General features: G+C 54.8%; 8 protein-coding genes across 8 annotated transcripts; 4 read left to right on the forward strand and 4 right to left on the reverse strand.

The window, feature by feature from the left end:
- Nucleotides 1-16: 16 nt before the first annotated feature.
- On the reverse strand, nt 17-4,447 carry CGCS363_v005106 (SAC3 family protein 1; the record flags this gene model as incomplete). Its single annotated transcript, XM_036636955.1, has 3 exons — nt 17-2,124; nt 2,446-4,035; nt 4,090-4,447. 3 exons carry the CDS (start codon nt 4,445-4,447, stop codon nt 17-19), a joined length of 4,056 nt encoding a protein of 1,351 aa, XP_036498512.1.
- Nucleotides 4,448-4,902: 455 nt separating this feature from the next.
- On the reverse strand, nt 4,903-6,226 carry ltv1 (the record flags this gene model as incomplete). Its single annotated transcript, XM_036636956.1, has 2 exons — nt 4,903-6,148; nt 6,207-6,226. The coding sequence occupies 2 exons, from the start codon at nt 6,224-6,226 to the stop codon at nt 4,903-4,905; spliced, it is 1,266 nt and encodes a 421-aa protein (XP_036498513.1).
- A 399-nt stretch (nt 6,227-6,625) lies between these two features.
- On the forward strand, nt 6,626-8,705 carry LSG1 (Large subunit GTPase 1; the record flags this gene model as incomplete). The annotated part of the gene is made up of 3 exons (XM_036636957.1): nt 6,626-6,760; nt 6,817-7,723; nt 7,780-8,705. The coding sequence occupies 3 exons, from the start codon at nt 6,626-6,628 to the stop codon at nt 8,703-8,705; spliced, it is 1,968 nt and encodes a 655-aa protein (XP_036498915.1).
- A 317-nt stretch (nt 8,706-9,022) lies between these two features.
- rfc4 (Replication factor C subunit 4) lies at nt 9,023-10,211 on the forward strand (the record flags this gene model as incomplete). The annotated part of the gene is made up of 3 exons (XM_036636958.1): nt 9,023-9,138; nt 9,191-9,411; nt 9,463-10,211. 3 exons carry the CDS (start codon nt 9,023-9,025, stop codon nt 10,209-10,211), a joined length of 1,086 nt encoding a protein of 361 aa, XP_036498916.1.
- A 191-nt stretch (nt 10,212-10,402) lies between these two features.
- Nucleotides 10,403-10,796, reverse strand: CGCS363_v005110 (uncharacterized protein; the record flags this gene model as incomplete). Its single annotated transcript, XM_036636959.1, has 2 exons — nt 10,403-10,568; nt 10,627-10,796. 2 exons carry the CDS (start codon nt 10,794-10,796, stop codon nt 10,403-10,405), a joined length of 336 nt encoding a protein of 111 aa, XP_036497892.1.
- Nucleotides 10,797-11,289: 493 nt separating this feature from the next.
- On the forward strand, nt 11,290-12,224 carry CGCS363_v005111 (putative urease accessory protein UreF-like; the record flags this gene model as incomplete). The annotated part of the gene is made up of 2 exons (XM_036636960.1): nt 11,290-11,437; nt 11,491-12,224. 2 exons carry the CDS (start codon nt 11,290-11,292, stop codon nt 12,222-12,224), a joined length of 882 nt encoding a protein of 293 aa, XP_036497891.1.
- A 103-nt stretch (nt 12,225-12,327) lies between these two features.
- On the reverse strand, nt 12,328-13,588 carry CWC2 (Pre-mRNA-splicing factor CWC2; the record flags this gene model as incomplete). Its single annotated transcript, XM_036636961.1, has 2 exons — nt 12,328-12,926; nt 12,979-13,588. The coding sequence occupies 2 exons, from the start codon at nt 13,586-13,588 to the stop codon at nt 12,328-12,330; spliced, it is 1,209 nt and encodes a 402-aa protein (XP_036497890.1).
- A 369-nt stretch (nt 13,589-13,957) lies between these two features.
- RBG2 (Ribosome-interacting GTPase 2) lies at nt 13,958-15,482 on the forward strand (the record flags this gene model as incomplete). Its single annotated transcript, XM_036636962.1, has 6 exons — nt 13,958-13,986; nt 14,040-14,068; nt 14,274-14,288; nt 14,344-14,368; nt 14,418-14,849; nt 14,897-15,482. The coding sequence occupies 6 exons, from the start codon at nt 13,958-13,960 to the stop codon at nt 15,480-15,482; spliced, it is 1,116 nt and encodes a 371-aa protein (XP_036497889.1).
- Nucleotides 15,483-15,497: the final 15 nt, after the last annotated feature.

The following is a 15,497-nucleotide window of genomic DNA, read 5'->3' on the forward strand; positions in this document are numbered from 1 at the left end:
ATCCCTGCCTCGCTCATCAATTCCGCCCCTTAGGCCACGGCGAGCTAGCCCTGCTCTGTTCCTCCGCCTGCATTATGTCGTTCTGTTCCCTGAACCATTCCGTCCCTTCGTCGAGATCCACCCTCGAACTCCTCAGCGATTCAAGGTTCTCCCTCGCCTCCCGGATGATCCTCTCCACTTCGGCGTTGCTGGACGGGCGCTTCTTGGCGCGGGCGTCCTGTGATGGCGAAGCCGCGCTCTCAGTGGGCCTCTTCCTCTTACTAAGCTGGGAGTTCCCGTTGCTTTGCTCGGCGGCGGCGCTGCTGCTGTTAAGAGACTGCGAGAAGCGCCGACGAGCCTCGGCCGCTTTGTCGAGGTCTGCCGACACGCTCCTCCTCCGCTCGGTGGTGTCTCCATCCAGACCGAAGGAGCCCAGGCCACTGTAGCGTTTGCCGTTGTACCGCATTTCGTCAGCGATTGCTTCCGGGAGAGCAGACCCATTGGGCATCGTCACGAGGCCCATAGCCTTCAGCCTCCAACGATCGGACACCTTGCTGACGCGCTTCGGTGATGCTTCGGACGGTGTATAGCGTGACGACGCTGAATGAGCCGACATTGGAGGCAAAGACCTGCGGAAGTCTACACTGCTGCCGAATTCCGCACGAATAGCCTGTGTCTTTGCGCCGGCCGGCCTGGCCGAGACCGACTTGGAGAGACTGTTTGTCGATGTGGTTCTGGCCGGTGGCGGTGGTGTCTTGAATGTGTCGTTGATTGAAGGAGCCTGGATGACTTCGGCGACTGCGGCACGCTCATCTGTAACGCCGGAGAAGATACCGGTTGCGAAAAGGGCCTCTGCTTCGGCCTGGAGGTCTTCTGGCGGGTCGTCTTTCTTAAGTTGCAGGATCTCTCTGAGTTCCTCGACTGGATCAACGCCATGCTGCTCCACCAATTTCCTCCGCGCTTCAGCGACACGGGCGGCCTTCTTCCTTTTCTTCATCTCCTCCTCTCGCATTTCCTTCTGTATCCTCCTCATCTCCTCTCGCTCATGCCTACGAATTTTGCTCAGACGAAGATTTCGGGCAATCTTCTTCCACTGGTAAAAGTATCTGACTGAGAGGGTGCGAACACGGAACTCTCGAGCCTCCGCGAGCGCTTTCTCCTCCTCTTCCTTTCGTATCCTCTCCTCTTCTTCGCGATGGTACTTTTCAAAGGCATCTGAAACAATTTGCTCGACCATGAACTTTTCGAACTCATGGATCAAGCCATTGTCGCCTTTCACGAACCATTTTGCAAAGTCGCCCATAACATCTTGCTTCGGCAACGGGGCAGCCACTGGTGGTTTGGGAAGAGGTGCAGGGGTGAAAGCCGGGGCCGGGGTAGAAGTCGTAGCAGGGACCGCTGGGAAAGAACTTGCTTGAGGTGCCGGTACTTGTTTAGGAGTGGGTGGCGTATCGCTTGGCTGGAAGTTGAACGTCGGCAATGGAGACTGACCTGATGGCGGCGCGGGAGAGGGTAGTTTGGGTAGCTGTGGTGTTGCAGATGTGAGGCCGCTGAACGGGCTTTGCGCGGGGGTTGGCTTCGGCTGCTCAATCGGAGGCTGTGCAGGAGCTGGCGCGCTTTGAGTAGGCAAAGGGGGTTGTGTCGATTCCGTTGTGTTCGTAGGCGGTTGGAATGAGATGCCAGAGAAGGGAGATGCTGCAGATGGTGCTCCAGCTGCGGCTCCAGCGAAAGGGCTCGGAGGCTTTGAGCCACCGGACGCACCTCCCAGAGGAAATTGTGGTGTCGGTGGCGTCACAGTAATTGCTGGCGAAGAAGTATCTGTCGATGGTGCCGTTGGCTTCGGTAAGGCGGTCTGGCCGGCTTCCTGCGTCTTTTGCTGAGCGCTTGGCCCAAATCCAGGAGACGCAAACGAAGGGAAAGCGGGTGCAGAAGGTTTGGAGGCTCCATTCGGTTGCGCTGGTGGCGCGAACGGACTGCCGCCGAAGGGAGAAGTTCCAGGAGCTGGACTGGGTTGGGCAAACGGACTCGACTTCGCTGCGAAAGGATTCGGAGCAGGCGCTTCTATTGATGGCGCTGGTGGGTTCTGCGCAGAGAATGGGTTAAAGGGGTTTGATGGCGCGTCATTCCCTTGGAAGCCGTTTGTTGCTGTGAAATTTGAAGTTAGCTTATGTTCCTCTCGTTGATGGGTATGCCCCCGCTTGTCTCGAACGCGACGATCTGAAAGTTTTGGCGGCCCAAAACGCCTGGGTTTGCGTGGGTTGGTCGATGTGCGCATGGCGTTCAAGTTACTAAGCCAATATTTTGGCTTCTAAGATTCCATGATAATGTTGTACTGTCCACAGAATACAAGCAGTTCGAGGTTTTGACGGAGTTGATTTGCGAAGAGTAAAGCGGGGGCGATTTCGAAAAGGGCATTAAATGACACATAGTGATGAAGGTTGAAGTGATGGTAAGAGTGTTCTTTACCTTTGTCGAATGGTGACGCTCCTGCTGGATTGGTCGGGGTGGCTCCTGGCGTAGCTGAAAAGGGAGACTTGAACACCCCGTTACCGTTGGCCACGGGCTGAACGGGTTTCGGAGCAGGTTTAGATGCATCGCTGACAAACAGACCATTGTTGTTCGAGGCAAAAGGTGTTTGTTCTGCAGGCGATGATTCGTCTGGTATAGTGCTGTGTATGACTTCCGGAAGGCTGCGTGATCCTCGCTTCCGTTCTACCAGGTTCCGGGAAAAGCTGTGCTGGATTCTTGGCCAGGTCAGGCGGCTCGAGGTGTCTAGGTACTGGACCAGCTCGCCAGAAGGTGATTCCCCATCCACAAAGGTCAACCCGTGTTGCTCGGCAAACTCGACAGCCTGGGCCTCCGTGTCAAAGTTGAGGAATCGATTAAGTGCTGAAGGCGTGATGTCTTTCGCTCCGTGCCTAGGTCGGGTATATGCCTTCTTCAAAGATCGAAGTGCCGAACGGCGTAATTGGCCAAGATGAATTTCTGCGAAACATGCCATCGTGTAGGATACTTGGCGGCTTTCGACAATCTTGAAATAGGTCCGGTGCGCAGCCGATACTGCCATAGACGGTGCAGAGCCAAGAGGCCCGTGGAAATCTGCAGAACTCTGCAAGCTTTCCACAAGAGACACAGCTGTCCTGATCTCGTCCGAATCTGCCCAAAACCGCGAGTCACCCCATTCCTTCTGAACGTCATCCAGGATGTTTGGCTTGTTCGCGCTGAAAAGCAAGTGATAGGCCCTGAACTCGGGTTCGTTTTCGCAAATCACGCCGTGCGGTTTGCAGTCGTCGTATGCGAACATCAACGAGAGCAAAGCCTTGCCCAGTTGTTCGATTTCCTGTTGTTCTGAAAAGTCTTCAGGCCTGAAGCCTTCCTGAGAGAGCAAGTGAAGCGATGTGACGTGGAATCTGGCAATCGTCTCGAGGCAGTAAACTTGGTCCTTCATTTCTGCCGGAGCCATTGTGGAGTGGAAGATGAAGTCGCGCCGAATGGCACGCGTCCTGTCCCATAGAAAACCATGCAACACAGGAAGGTTGTCGTCTGTTTGTAGTAGGTCGTCGATCAAGTAGTCCAAGGTTTTCCTCAATGCCGCCGTAGATCTGACGTCCATCGGTAGTGGAGCTTCCTGTCCAGCCGCGGATCGAGCAAGCTTTTTCACCATCTTTGAAGTGACAGCAAACGTCGTGGCTGAGTTCTTCTCGGGAAATTGTACGTCGAACTCGGTAATGCGCGTGATTTTCTCGAAGTCGGGACACATGGCGTCGCAAATGCCTTTGAAGTCGATCGCGTCTTCTAATCGCTTGGGTTTGTCGGGATCGTCAATCAAGCCCGCGCGCATCAACGATGTCCTAGCACGATCGCGGTAGGTCTTGTAGTCTTCCCTAAACTTAGCCATCGCGGCCTTTTGCTTCGTGTTTCCCGGATCGGCAGGCCATTTTGGCGGCGCGATTCCATCCTTCTTCAGCTGAGCAAAGATCCGCTCCGAGTACGGTGTGCCATCGCCGCCAGTGCCGCCGTTCGCATCGTCGGTCTCGTAGTCGGTAGAGTCCGCGCCTTTGTGGGAGTCAGTATTTTGAGAGCCGAAGCCACCACGCGACTGTGATGTACCAAAGCCTTTCGCGCCTCTCGTCGCGCCATTCGACCTCGCGCCTGCCGCCTGCGCGGTCTTCTTCTTCCAATCGCCGGGTGTGCTCGTCTTTGTGTTTTTTCGCCTGCGATTGTCGTCTGAGCTCGCGCCGTCGCCGAAGGGATTGACGCCCTTTCGCTTCGTTGAGAGGGTCGTCATTTCGACAGGTTGAGTCTTGTGGTTGCGTTTCGACCGCTTCCCACCGCCGGCGCCAGCCCCATCGAGGCCGGAACCGTAATGATGCTCAGAAGGCTTTCCTCCAAAGCCTCCTGATGATGATGCTCCGAGCGGCGATGAAGTTCTGTCGGGTCTGCTTGGAGGAAAGGAGACCGACGTCATGTCGAAGTCGCGGCTGGGCTTCAAAATGGAAGCAGCGAAGCAGCTGGCGTGAGGGTGGAGAACTGGGATGGAGCTGGCCAGCGTTTGCCGCGTGTTTGGCGCGCTTAGCCAATTGGCGTTTATCCAGACCCACAAATATTTCGAGGCGGGGTGTGTTTAATCCCTAAATACACGCCCGTTCAGGAAGGCCCTATGGAATTCGCGACGGTGAATAAACGATCCAATTCACTGCTCAAGCGACTTCCAGAGTCAAGTTTAATTCGAGGGAGCTTACGACAGTCACGTATCTTACGAAAGCTCAATGGGTACAGTGAGTCGAGGTGATCGAAAGAGGAATCTATTTTGGTGTCGTTTGCTCATTACAGAATCATCTCATGCAGATTATTCTGACATGAAATGAAGGGTATCTCGGTTTCAGCATCTAGATGGCGCTGAATGCCTCAGATATTCAGACTTCAACCCCGTCCGCTAACGTGTGCCTTTCCACGCAGGCGAGCTGGGCCAAGGCCCCTTCTAATCTCGTCCAGCTGCTCGAGTCCACTCTGTGCCTTGTTCTTCTTGTTTGTCCTCTTTCCAGGCTTGGTGTAGCTGCCAAGGAAATCATCCATGATGCTATCAAAGTCACCTCTGGTGGGACCCGTGACACTGGACACCGTTGACATTTCCGAGACTGAAGCCATGTCGTCGCCGCCCATCTCACTTGTGTACTCCTCCTCGATCCTGTCGAACCTAGCATCCAGAAGTGTGAGCTGTTCTGTCCTGACCATCGATGATGAGGTCATGGAGTAGGTGGAAGGGTTCGTGAGGGCACCCTTTCTCTTCTTCTTACGGCCGCCCATCGTTGTCGTTGTCCAGATGGAGGACTGTAACTCAGATGGAGCAGCCTTGGCTTGGGGCTTGCCCTCCTTTTGATCCTTCTTGAACTTCTTGAAGTCTTCGAGCCAGTCTTCGTTCTGATGCTCTGGCAGTGCCTCTCCCTCGACTGCAGCAACAGGAACCAGCTCAGGCACGCCGTCCTCCTTATACTCCTTGTTTGGCTTCGCCGTTGCATCTGATTCCCAGCCGTCATCTTCGTCATAGTCGTATTGCTCCTCGAACTCATATTCGTCGATCTCCTCATTGTCCTTGGCCAGTTGCTGGAAAATGTCATCATCCTCATCATCCACGAACGCCTCGTCCTCCAGTGCCTCCAGAACTTCACGCAACCGAGGATCCATGTCAGGTTGGAATCCGGCAATCGCATCGGGTATGTTTTGCTGAGATTGGTAGTTCATGCGCGAGAGGTTCTTTGACGGAAGGACGGACTCGTCGAGGATGGCCTCGCTCCTATGCTCGAGATCCATCTGGCGCAAAGCGTCCTCGAGAGATTGCGGTTGCTTTCCCTTGCCCTTGTTCGCTGTGGCTGAGCCCTCAACCCAGACGGCCTCGCCACCACCCTGGTTGAGGTCGCGCATATGCTGCATGTAGTCATACTCGGTGTCGTCGTAGTAGATTCCATACTCTGCGGCCTCGCCCTCATTGTCTCGAATGCTAGCGGCATCAGACCCAAGGTCGGATGCAAGATCGCTCAGGTGTTTGCCCTTGTCACCACCGCGCTGGGCGACAGGGTTGAGAACCATGGACGGCGCATTTTCGTCGTGGATGAGCGGGTCATTTTGGGGACGGTGGACGAGGGTGAAATGCTGCGCACTCTTCTTGTCGCTATGAAGGGGAAAGTCAGTCCGAGGCGCATATCTTCAGAAAACACACAAAGACTCACATCCACTTTCCCTTCGCCATATTTGCTGATGTTGATACTTCGTGGCAAACAACAAGCTGGTGGTGTCGGGTTTCCGGGCTCAAAGATTGAATGTGTGGGACGAACGGACGTACCCCTCGATCGCATGCGCACCTGGCCGGGCCTCGAAAAAAAAAGTCCCTTGGTGGGATGGCTTTTTTCTGCGCTTATCGTATGTTATCGTTCTATCGATAAGAGTCCAAGCGGCCGAAAAGGGTTTTTACTTGCAGCGGGGGACTTTTTTGCCCCGCGACCTACGCCATTAATCAGCGGGGCATTGCATTCTCTTCTGACCGGTTGCGACGGGCTCCCACTTTCTACTATTACTCATATGCAACTCGCTCTCTTGAGCAAATCCTATTTTGTTTTCCTTGGACTATCATTCGAGAAACACCGCAATAATGGTGCTCGCCAAGTCGAAGAAGACGTCCGGTTTGGGCAATGCCCTCATGAACGACCGCTTCGGCAAGGGTCGTGGCACGGACAGAAAGAAGGGCTCATCCATCACGCGAGTGAACCATGCCACCGGAGAAGAGGTAAAAGGATAGCCCACAATCATCGCGCACTTATAGCAGTGTTGACAGTGTAATAGTACCTCACGAACGAGCGACAAGAGGCAGCATGGGTCAAGATGCGATCGGTCACGGAGCAAGGCGCTCTCGACGAATTCCTTGCGACAGCAGAGTTGGCTGGAACGGACTTCACCGCCGAGAAGATGAACAACATCAAGATTATACACACCGACCAGAAGAACCCCTATTTGCTTTCCGGAGCCGAGGAGCGGGGTGTGATTGCCAAGCAGAAGGCTCACAAGGGACGACTGACCGTACCGAGAAGACCGAAGTGGGATGCGTCCACTACACCTGAAGAGCTGGACAGAGCAGAGAGGGATAGTTTCTTGAACTGGCGCAGAGGTCTTGCTGAGTTGCAGGAGAACAACGATCTGCTGATGACACCGTTCGAGCGGAACCTCGAGGTTTGGAGGCAGCTTTGGCGTGTTATTGAGCGGTCGGATCTTGTGGTTCAGATTGTCGATGCGCGAAACCCACTGATGTTCAGATCCGAGGACTTGGAACAATATGTGAAGGAGATCGATACAAAGAAGGAGAACCTCCTTCTCATCAACAAGGCGGATATGTTGACGCTCACCCAACGAAAGACGTGGGCCAAGTACCTGAAGGAGAACGGTATTGCTTACAGATTCTTCTCTGCATTCCTGGCCAAGGAACTTCAGGAGTCGATGGAAAGCGACGAAGAGGAGGAGGAGGATGAGCCCGAAGCCGGCAGCAGCTCTCAAGCCAAGCCTGCGGCGACAAAAGCTGAAGCTGACGAGGAAGAGTCAGAGAGCGATGACGGAGAGGAAGGCGGTGCTGAGACAAGTGCTGAGGCCGGTGCTGAGACTACACAAGAACAAGTCGAGCTTGAAGATGAGGACACAAGGATCCTGACGGTCGAGGAGCTGGAAGATATCTTCCTGAGCCATGCCCCTGAGAATGCCGGTATGTTTATGCAAGTGCCTCCAATATTAACAGAGAAGCTAATTGCCAAAATCTAGACCCTGGCCACAAGATGCAGATTGGTCTTGTTGGATACCCCAACGTCGGAAAGTCCTCCACCATCAACGCCCTCATCGGCGCCAAGAAGGTGTCTGTCTCCTCAACACCAGGAAAGACAAAGCACTTCCAGACCATTCACCTCAGCGACAACGTTGTGTTGTGCGATTGCCCCGGTCTTGTTTTCCCAAACTTTGCAAGCACCAAGGCCGACCTCGTCTGCAACGGTGTCCTGCCTATCGATCAACTGCGCGAGTTCACCGGCCCCGCAGGCCTCGTCACCAGAAGAATTCCCAAGCCGTTCCTCGAGGCCGTTTACGGAATTACCATCAAGACCCGCGCAATCGAGGAGGGTGGCACTGGAATCCCCACTGCACAGGAGCTGCTTGCTTCCTACGCTAAGGCCAGAGGTTTCCAAACATCTGGTCTGGGTCAGCCTGACGAGTCAAGAGCTTCCAGATATATCCTTAAGGATTACGTCAACGGTAAGCTCTTGTACTGCGAGCCACCGCCGAATACCGTCGACGGTCCAGAGTTCAACAACGAGCTCTACGATGCCGCCCATCTACCGGAGAAGCGTCGTGCGGCGCTGGCGGCGTCTCTCGACACCATGTCGCTCGTCGGCGACGACATCTCGATAGCGCCCTCTGATCTGGCAGTGCTTCCTGCCGGCCCCAAGTCAAAGCAGATTGACAAGGGTTTCTTCGGCGCCGGCGGCAGCGGTGCTGGCCACCTTAAGATGCCATTCAGCCACAAGTACACCGAGCAGGGCCAGAAGCACCTGAGTGGTAGGAAAGCTCGTGCTATGATTGCTCTGGAAAATGGTGTCGACCCCAAGGACGTGCGCTTGTCCTCTGGCAAGAAGCACTTCAAGGGCGGAGCGAAAAGCAGGAAGGGCAAGAAGAAGGCCGATGAGGATGATGATTAGATACCAATAAAAACGCTGTCATGTTTTTGCGCCAAGAAATGAATGCCTTTGTCTCGTCCCGTTGTAGATCATAGACGAGATACAATGAACGATAGCTTGAATTACTGAGTATGGAGAAATAATGAGAAAGAGCTTCAGTAGGCAAGATCGGTACTGTACCTAAGTACCGCGTACTTTTTAGTGGAGCCTGTCGAGCTTAGCGCGGGTCCCGACGCGTCTTTTCCCAGAGCATCGCGTAAAGTGCTTCTGCCACCACCAGCACAACTCCAAGCTCCTCCAATTGCGCACCTTCACGACAAACATCGGGCTTAGCAACCATGCCTGCACAAAAGACGATCACCAAGCCCGAGGAGGTCGGCGAGTCCTCAACTTCTGCGGCCAAGAAGGCTCTGACCGCAGCGTCAAACGGCGCCCCCAACTATGAGCTTCCTTGGTAGGAATCCATTGTCGATGGCAATGAGGCCACATACTGATGCGTTTCTCAGGGTCGAGAAGTACCGTCCCGTTTTCCTTGATGATGTTGTCGGAAACACCGAAACGATCGATCGCCTCAAAATCATTGCGAAGGAAGGAAACATGCCGCACGTCATCATCTCGGGTATGCCTGGTATTGGAAAGACGACAAGTGTACTCTGTCTGGCAAGACAGTTGCTGGGAGACTCATACAAGGAGGCAGTCCTAGAGCTGAACGCTTCTGATGAAAGAGGTGCGATTGGTTTGGTGCTCTACAGATGCAACCGCTGACGTGTTTCCGTAGGTATTGACGTTGTCCGTAACCGCATCAAGGGTTTCGCCCAAAAGAAGGTCACTCTCCCCCAAGGCCGCCACAAGCTTGTCATCCTCGACGAAGCCGACAGCATGACATCGGGCGCGCAGCAAGCCCTTCGCCGCACGATGGAGATCTATTCCAACACAACCCGCTTCGCCTTCGCCTGTAACCAGTCCAACAAAATCATCGAACCTCTCCAGTCTCGTTGCGCAATCCTGCGTTACGCCCGCCTCACCGACGAGCAGGTCGTCAAGCGTTTGCTGCAAATTATCGAGGCTGAAAAGGTTGAGTATAGCGATGATGGCCTCGCTGCGCTCGTCTTCAGTGCCGAGGGCGACATGCGACAGGCCATCAACAACCTGCAATCAACCTTTGCCGGTTTCGGCTTCGTTTCCGGTGACAACGTCTTCAAGGTCGTGGACTCGCCGCACCCGATCAAGGTGCAGGCCATGCTCAAGGCTTGCTACGAGGGCAATGTCGACTCGGCTTTGGACAGTCTGAGGGAGCTTTGGGATCTGGGATACTCGAGCCATGACATTATCAGCACCATGTTCAAGGTCACCAAGACCATCCCTACTCTGAGCGAGCATTCGAAGCTGGAATTCATCAAGGAGATTGGATTTACGCATATGAAGATCTTGGAAGGAGTACAGACGCTGCTGCAGCTGAGCGGCTGCGTGGCGAGGCTGTGCAAGATCAACATGGACCCCAAGAAGTTTGAGGCGCCGTCAAAATGAAACGGATAATCAGCAAACCTGCGCAGGCAGGAAGTAATGACTTGCATGATTTGGCGTTTGGGGATTTATTTCCGCGATACTTGACAGTGAAAGCCATGGATTCAATATCCGGTGTTATACAGTAAAATGAAAGCATCTTAGAACATCTCTTGATATCCATAGATGGCCCAGGGCCTCGACTGTGAGGCCGCTTACTTCTTTTCCTCAGGGTTCTCGAGAAACTCCTGCTCAAACCTCTCCCACTTGGCTCTGTCCCTCATCAGACGCCTCTGCATTCTGATCCTGGCCTCATACTCTCGTAACCTATGATCGGCTTCCAGCATACTTCCTAACACCATGGCGGACATTTGTATGTAGCTGTCACCCAAGTTAGTCCGTTTCCGAGTGGTATCGGCAGTGTCGCGTGACGCATTACCATTTGAACTGGATAGTGAGACCTTTATACAATGGCGAGAACTTCCATGCAGCTGCACCCAACACCGCAGCGCCGATGCCCCATCTTGCGGCGCCGACGACGGCACCCCGGGTAGCTTCCCACGCGGCGTCATTGGCCTCGGCGCTCTTCATCTGGTCGTGCGACTTCATCTTGTGCGCATTGCGGCCGGGGCGGGCTGCGGAGAGGAGAGGGTGATGACGTCGGTGACGAGCTCCTCTAATCCGATAATGAGCCGATGAATTCGTGTGAATCGAGGTGCGCGCAGTCGGTAGCACAGAGCTCTGAGAGAGAACCGCGAATCGACGAGGAGGAAAGAAGTGAGATTCCCAAAATATGATTGGTGAGAATCGTACGATAGCTCTCACCCACAATGCTCACAATGTCGAAAGACCTTTTTACTCCATCAGTCCCCGAAGGTAGACAAGTTGAACGGCGAAGTGGGACGAGAGCAGACGCCGAAGCGCAACCCCTGCAACGCCCATCAGCGCGTCCCGATCTCCTGAGGGGGGTTCCATTCAGTGGGGGTTGCGCTCACTGAGAGACCCCGCCGATGCCGCTGACCCCAAGTCTGCAGGGGCCCTTGGCGCTATCAAAAGCTTATCAACTCCAACACTTTCCATGCCACCTCCTGAGTCGTCTCCAATGGCGCAAGACGAGTCTATTGCCGATGCTGAGAAGGAGGTGCTGGAGTTGGAAGCGCGTCTGGCCGCGGCGAGGGGGAAGTTGAAGAGTCTCAGTGGGCAGAATGAGGATCACTCATTACCGTCGAGAAGTCTCCCGAAACCATCTTGTCAGTCATCCGTCTCACAACACGAGTACTTCTCACAACTAATACACCCAAAGCCTCACTCACGACGTCGAATCACTATCACCTTCTTCTGTCAGACTCGGCTCTTCCACTAGGCTCATTCGCCTTCAGCAGCGGTCTCGAGTCCTACTTAGCGCACACCCGAGGCCGCTCCTCCTTCAACATCTTCCTCCCAGAATCCATTTCGGCTTACGCCTCGACAACGCTCCCCTTCGTTCTCGCAGCGCATCGCGATCCCTCTGCGGTCGCGGAGTTGGACGACTTTCTCGACGCAGCAATCATCTGCACCGTCGGCCGCCGCGCCTCCATAGCGCAAGGCCGCGCGCTGCTGTCTATCTGGGAACGCTCCTTCGTCTCGTCTCTGCCCCGCGATGTAGTCGAGACATTACAGCCGTACGCGGCCATGTTAAAGTCTGCGTCGTCCAGACCGAGCGCCGATGAGTCTGACGACCCGCCATTGGTGTTTGCGCACCTGGCGCCCCTTTTCGGGGCCATCTGCAACTTGGTGGGGCTCACCCTGCATCAGACGGCGTATGTCTTCATGATGGGCCACATCAAGGCTCTGGTATCGGCGGCCGTGAGAGCGAGCATGTTCGGGCCATACCAGGCGCAGAAGGTCCTTGCTAGTGGACAGGTCCAACAAATCATCACTGCCGCTATCGAGAGGGAGTGGGAGACACCAGTAGAGCGAGCCGGGCAGACGATGCCCGTCATGGATTTATGGATAGGCAGACACGAAGTTCTGTATTCACGAATATTCAACAGCTGAATTCTTTCAGGTCGCAAGCCTGTGTCCCTCGATGTTCCATTATCAACGGGTATCATGATCGCTTTTGTCAATTATTGTACAATGCCCCTGGTTCCCACCATACTCACTCATCATCGTCGTCGCTGTCGTACGCGACTAACGGTCCCGCAGACGCGGCGGGTTTCGGCTTCGATGCCACCGCTACCTTGGCGGTGTTTAAGGCTGCCAAGGTGCTGCTAGAGAAGATGCCACCAGACAAGATGGACTGCTCCTGCGGCGCAGGCAGGGCGTACTGTGCCTGGTTCGCCGTATCGCCATTCTCAAGCATAGGCCGCTCCTGGTATTCTACCTCGAAGCCCTCCCGCCCGACGGGGTTCACAGCGTTCGCACCACGCGCGAAGTGAACCTCGTCCGGCGCCTCGTAGCCCTCGAGCCCGTAGCTGCTCTCAATCTTTCTCCTTTTCCTGGCTTCCGGGTCTTTGCCCTCAATCTCTGCGACGAACTCCGCTGGCAGTGCCCTGCGGATGGCCTCGGCGGCTTGCTCCTCGATTCGCCTCGCCTCGCGCGCCTGGGCCATGGGGTTCGGGTCGGCTGTCGCCCAGCGGACGTTGAGAATCTCTTCGTGGTCCAACGACTGGTGTGCCATTGCCTCCTTGGCAAATTGCGCATTTGCCTCGTTGGTGTATGTGATGAAAGCAACTCCGCGTGTATTGAGCACACGAACTATACAGATGTTAGCAGTGGACCAGAAATGAAAAGGGGTCGATGACCATACTTCGCTCGATTTGTCCCCATTCTGCGAAATGACGCGCCACAATTTCTTCGATGTCATCCGTAACATGTATCCTTCCCACGTAGATGGTCCGATTCTGCCTCATGAAGCTACCAACACCGCCCATGTCGTCTCTGTAGTCGGAATGCTTGTCTCGCCCAAAGCAGTCCACGTTCGGATTGAACAGGTCGTGAATACCAGGCAGCCGGTGCAGGTATTCGCAGTCCTGACCCTTGGGACAGATTCCCCTTGCGAAGAAAAGACAAAAGTAGCTCCCAGTGACCTTGTCGGCCCTTGTGTATCCGCTGTCTTTGGCAACATTGCAGCGTCCCTTTGCGTGCGTCTTGGACAGGTACTTGTCCTCGCGGTCACCGCCGGACCACTTGTTGTACCAGATATTGAAGATCGTTCCGGTCTGCGGCGGGGGCTCGGAGGTGATGAAGGACGGGTCGACCTGCGGACGCGCCGGGCGCTTCTTCTTGCGGATGATCTTCTTTACTTTCCTCTCCGCCGGCGCGGCGACTTCGGTGTTGGTCGTCGTCAGCGCCGTTTCTTGTGCCTCGGGCGCATCGACATCTTGCGTTCTGGCGACGGCGACTTCTTCGTCTGACATAATTGCGTTTTCGTATACTCGAACTCGTGGAATTGCGGTTTGTGATGAACAAAACGTCGAGAGAATGTTGTCGCAAGACGAATTTCTAGGTTCGCCGCGCGACGCATTAGGTAAGCCTCACCGCGTTCTTCAATGTGTGGCGCAGTAGCTGTGGTTAAGGGCGGTGAGTGGGACCCATGCCGGTGGAAGCAGCCCCGCGGTAAATTCTGCCACGGCCATCGTCTTCCCACGCCTTGGAGTGTGGCTGCCCCACCCTGGAATCTGTGAAGCCTTCATCGACCCGGCGTAGGCGCTCTCTTCGTGCCATCTTTGAATCATTTTAGACGGGGTTTTCGGAGTCGTTAGACTCTGAACAGATAAGCCGCCAAGATGGTCAACATTACGGAAAAGATCAAGGAGTATGGCCCCCTCGGCGAATCAGTATGAGCAGTAACTGACGATGAGGGATCAGGATTGAGGATGAGATGAGGAAGACGCAGAGTAAGCGCACTCTCACCGAATGACGAGGTTCATTTTCTGGCAAATTTTCATCACCATCCGAGCAACCTATGGTCGAGTAGTGTCGTTCGAGGCACTGCCTGAAGCAGTAGCGCATGGGGATGGTTCTCGGATGGGTTGAAAGTGCTGAAAAGACAAACCAGGTGTTGTGCATTATTCAACAAAGACATTTACTGACATTTTCTAGAGAACAAGGCCACTGGTATGTTTGTGATGAACGTCGCATTGTCTGAAAACCATTAACCAACCCCTTTCAGAATATCATCTGGGTCTTCTCAAGGGGTAAGTTGCCTCGAAAACCTTTCGAAACTACACCACTGACAGTGGACAGTAAACTCGCACGTCTAAGAGCACAGCTTCTGGAACCCGGTCCAGGTTCAGGCGGTGGTGGCGGCGCCGGCTTCGACGTCAGTAAAAGCGGTGATGCAAGAATAGCTCTTGTCGGCTTCCCCTCCGTCGGAAAATCCACGTTCTTATCCAAGGTCACCAAAACGAGGTCCGAAGTCGCATCTTATGCCTTCACAACACTCACAGCCATCCCTGGTGTCCTCGAATATGGCGGCGCCGAGATTCAGCTGCTCGATCTGCCCGGTATCATCGAGGGTGCCGCCGAGGGCAAGGGTAGAGGAAGACAGGTCATCTCCGCGGCCAAGACCAGCGACATGATTCTCATGGTCCTGGACGCGACCAAGAAGGCGGAGCAAAGGGCCCTGCTCGAGGCTGAACTGGAAGCCGTCGGCATTCGTCTGAACAGAGAACCTCCGTAAGACTCCCCCCTTCACAAACATCTTCCAAGCTAACCCTTCGCAGTAACATCTACCTCAAAGCAAAGAAGGCCGGCGGCATGAAAATCACCTTCCAATCTCCTCCAAAGGCCATGGACGAGAAGATGATCTTCAACATCCTGCGCGACTACAAGATCCTCAACTGCGAGGTCCTCGTGCGCGACGAGAACGCCACCGTCGACGACCTCATCGACGTCATCATGAAGGACCACCGCAAGTACATCAAGTGCCTGTACGTCTACAACAAGATCGACAGCGTCTCGCTCGACTTCCTCGACAAGCTCGCGCGCGAGCCCCACACGGTCGTCATGAGTTGCGAGCTCGACCTCGGCATCCAGGACGTCGTCGACCGCTGCTGGCAGGAGCTCAAGCTCATCCGCATCTACACGAAGCGCAAGGGCATTGAGCCCGACTTCGGCGAGGCGCTGATTGTGCGCAGCAACAGCACCATCGAGGACGTGTGTGACCGTATCCACCGGACGCTCAAGGAAACCTTCAAGTATGCGCTGGTCTGGGGCGCGAGTGCGAGACATGTGCCGCAGAGGGTGGGTTTGGGACATGCCGTGGCGGACGAGGATGTGGTTTACATTGTGAGTGCTTGGAAGGCGTAGACAACATTACATGAG

The sequence above is a fragment of the Colletotrichum siamense genome (genome assembly GCF_013390195.1).
Source record: "Colletotrichum siamense strain Cg363 chromosome Unknown KSG_Cg363_contig03, whole genome shotgun sequence".
Classification (NCBI taxonomy): Eukaryota; Fungi; Ascomycota; class Sordariomycetes; order Glomerellales; family Glomerellaceae; genus Colletotrichum; species Colletotrichum siamense.